This window comes from Selaginella moellendorffii, unplaced genomic scaffold (genome assembly GCF_000143415.4).
Source record: "Selaginella moellendorffii unplaced genomic scaffold, v1.0 SELMOscaffold_39, whole genome shotgun sequence".
Lineage (NCBI taxonomy): Eukaryota > Viridiplantae > Streptophyta > Lycopodiopsida > Selaginellales > Selaginellaceae > Selaginella > Selaginella moellendorffii.
In genome coordinates this window covers 78511-82290 of record NW_003314300.1, presented here as the reverse complement: position 1 = coordinate 82290, position 3780 = coordinate 78511, and the positions used below count along the sequence as shown (strand labels likewise).

Sequence of the window (3780 nt, the reverse complement as noted above, 5' to 3'; positions counted from 1 at the left end):
ACTCCTAAAAGTTATAATTGAAATTGGAAGAACCACTTTATAAAAAATGTGCATACAAATGAATGATAGACATGTTTTCTTTATCCATTGCTTGCTTCCATTGAAATAAACAAGGATTGAGGTATTTTCAACAGGTTATGAATTAAATACTTCAGTATATTTAATTTTCAAGATATAGTTAAGTGTTGTTCTTGGTAATGCCAAAATATGAGCAAAGCAACCTATTGGCAATTCTATGTTGCTTTATCATCTCTGGTGCAACCTTTAGCTTATGTTGCTGATAGAAAATTTGCAGACTCTACAAAACAAAAGCTCATGAAGCTAACACATTTGAATTGGTATGTTATTTTCTTAGTTCGTCTCCTTCATTTCCAGCTTAGGAAATGCCTCTGAGTCTTCTGTACATTGTGTCTTTTCTCATTTTTTCCAGAACAGCACAATGTGCATGTCTTGCTCAAGAGGAATCCTTTCTTCACGGTGCAAATGCACCTGATTTGCATATGAATCAATGTTGCAGGATCATCCCAATCTTGGTAAGAGAAGTTAGTGCTTCTCATGAATTACAAGGGAGCTCTCAAAGTTTCCAGGCTCATGGTATCAAGCTCAATGATCTCAGCTACTATCAATGATTGATGCTTGTGCTGGTATGACAAGCCAAGTCTCTTAGATCATGGGAGATGCCAGCAAGCAAGAACACATTAATCTCCATGTATGGCCAGTGTGGAGACTCCATATTAGTGTTCCAAGGTTCATGGATAAAACCATGGAACTTGATCCTCTCTTGCTATGCTGAGAATGGAAGGAGCAAGGAGTCTTTGGAGATGTTTTGGGAGTTCAGGCTAAATGGATTTTGTCAGCTAGACACCATCACCTTTTGCAGACGGCTGGATTTTATCTCAATAGGGGTGCAGTTCCATCCCCTGTAGTAGAGATGATATTGTGCTGGGGCATATTCTCAAAGACAGAGTGAAGGTCTAAGATGTAATTGACTTTTACTTGGCTTACGAAATGGGTTTGTATACTTGGCTCATTTGGCAAGTTGACGGATTTTAAATTTTAGCTGAAAGTTTTATTCTTTTTTGTTTTCAATTCTTCAAAGTGTAGTTTATTTTTGGCTCTTCTTATTAGTATAAATTAACTAGAGGTAATTCTGTTTAATTAATCACATAGATATGTTAGATTTGGATTGTGCTATGGATATTGTTCAGTCATCAATTATGTTTTGCATGTAGCAATGCTTAGTTTGCTTAATAGTAGTGTTATTCCTATTTATTAACCCAATTAATCAAATGGAAGTTTATAATTATAAACACAAGATTAATATTATTGAATATCAATGATCAGATGGTAAAATAAACTAGAATATACTAGGAAGTGTTTAGGAAAGTTTATAAATTATAAAAAAATCAAAAATAAAAAACAAATTAATAAAAATAATAAAATGGTCATAAATTATAAATATAAGATTAATATAAATGAATAACAACCGTTGGATGGTAGAACATCCTTAAATATCTATATTTCCCTATAGGTTAACCAATAATTACTAAAATTAATTATTATTATAACTATTGAAGATTAGGTTTATATAAGAATTTTCCTAATCAATTCATCCATAATCAGGGATAAATCTTCACAAAGTGTTTAAACATCCTTTAATGTTTAATATTATTGGTAAACGAGTAAATATGGTAACAGCATTTTAAAAACACCAATGATTCCTCTTCGTACTGTCATCTTGCTCGTTACTAGGTTTGTACACAAGATCAAAACACACAGCACCTAATAAACCTACAAATAAAGCATAAAAAAACTTGGACTCTTACCCATATAAACATTGATGAACCTTTGGCACAAGCACCACCATCCTTTCAGATTTTTTGACTTTGGAAATCAAGTTACCCAATGCTGGTCGGTCATAAAGACCAGAAAAGGCACACAATTAACCTCCCACAACTAGAAAATAAATACCTTCATTCATCCATTGCTTTATTGTCCATATTTTTTTCTCAAAGTTTTCTTCCCAATTGCTTGCTGCCCTTCATAAACATCCCTGTTACAGTACATTACATTGAGCTTTATAAAGATTTTTTATACCTGTGTTTAAATAAAAAGAAGTCCTGCAGCTTGTTCTCAGCATCCACTAGCTGCAGATTGGTTGCCAACACCAACCCAATATGACTGTTGTCTCTTAGGAAGGCCTGAAATACTTCTGTTGTATGTATCTGATGAGGCTGATGTGTCAAACGTCCAAACTTTGCACCCAGCTCGAACTTCAAAGCTTGCATACTTGCAGGAATGTGGAAAGTGGAGGGAAAAATTTCTTCTGAGTCTAAACTCAAATATTATTCCTTTTTCACTTTTTACCAAATGTGTACAATTTTGCCACTGCCATCAAAGCCTACAGTGTATTAAGAGCAACAGAGGAAGCCAAGGATGGTGAAGGCTGAGTCGCTGGGAACAGGCGCAGCTTTGCACTCTCGAGCATTCAAGAGTGGCTATGACACGGACCTCAGTGTGGCGAACGCACTGGTGGACATGTACTTGAACTGTGGGAGTTTGGCCGACGCTCGGAAAGTTTTTGATGGGATGACGCCTCAGGATCCCGTCTCTTGGAACGCTTTGATCCTGGGATATGTCACAAACGGGGAAGCAGAAGAGGCCTTGAGTATCTTCGAGACGAACAGCAGCTGCGTTTCAACCTCTCAAACGTTTTGTGCGGCACTCAAGGCTTGCAGCAGTCTAGCAGGCTAGCAGGGAAGACAGATGGGGATGGACGGCTCGTGAAAGTAGAGGAGGCACTCGAGAAAGCCGTGGGGAATCACGCTTGAGCGGCCAGCTTTGAATTCGACTCGGACACTTTTCTAGCCAGCGCGCTCGTCAGCTTCTACGCCAAGTGTGGAAGCATCCGGGACGCCTGGAAGGTGTTCCAAAAGGTGCGCCTTCACGACGCGGTGTCCTGGACTGTGATGATACTCGGGCTCGCCGAAAGTGGTCAGGGGGAGCTTTCCCTGCAACTCTTCCATCAAATGCGAGCACAGGGATACAAAACCGACGCGCCAACTTTCGTGGCTGCTCTCAAAGGTAGCAGCAGCGTGGGAGCCTTGGAGCCTCTGAAGGGAATTCACGCAGATATCTCCAGGTGTGGACTCGAGGACGATCCCGTTGTCGCGAACGGCATCGTCGATGGCTATGGCAAAGCCGGGGACGCAGCGAAGGCACAGCAGGTCTTCGAGTCCCTGGAGAAACCATACGCGGTTGCCTGGACGTCCGTGATAGCAGCACACAGCCACGACGGGGACACGCGAATGGTTTTCAAGCTCTTCGACGAGATGCAAGACGAAGGCCTGCAACCAGATGGGATCGCACTTCTTTACGTGCTCACGGCGTGCAGCCATGGCGGGCTTGTCCACCAAGCGAAGCGCTACTTCATGGAAGCGAAGTATGGAGTTCGTCCCTGGGCCGAGCACTACCACTGTATGGTGGACGTTCTCGGCCGCGCAAACGAGCTGGAGGAAGCGGTGGAGATGGTGAAAGCCATGCCTTGTGAGGCGAGTGGTGTTGCTTGGAGAACGGTGCTGGGCGCTTGCAAGCAGTGGAAGAATGCTGCGGTCGGAAAGCTTGCTTTCGATCTGCTGGTTGAAGTGGAGGCGAGGCACGAGGCGGGGTATTTGTTGATGGAGGCGATCTACGCGAGCAGTGGCATGAGGGAGGAGCAAGCTCAAATCCAGGAGTTGAGAAGGAAGAACATACCAAAGAATATCCAGCTCTAGCTAGAGC

At 42.0% G+C, this 3780-nt stretch overlaps 1 protein-coding gene across 1 annotated transcript in view; it reads left to right on the top strand.

Moving 5' to 3' along the window:
• Nucleotides 1-2436: 2436 nt before the first annotated feature.
• LOC112349448 (pentatricopeptide repeat-containing protein At3g05340-like) overlaps nucleotides 2437-3780 on the top strand; it is a 2124-nt gene continuing 780 nt past the window's right edge. The window contains exons 1-2 of the mRNA XM_024683890.1: nucleotides 2437-2749; nucleotides 2869-3702. Coding sequence (XP_024539658.1) covers nucleotides 2437-2749; nucleotides 2869-3702 — 1147 coding nt within the window. The remainder of the gene's footprint in view (nucleotides 2750-2868; nucleotides 3703-3780) is intronic.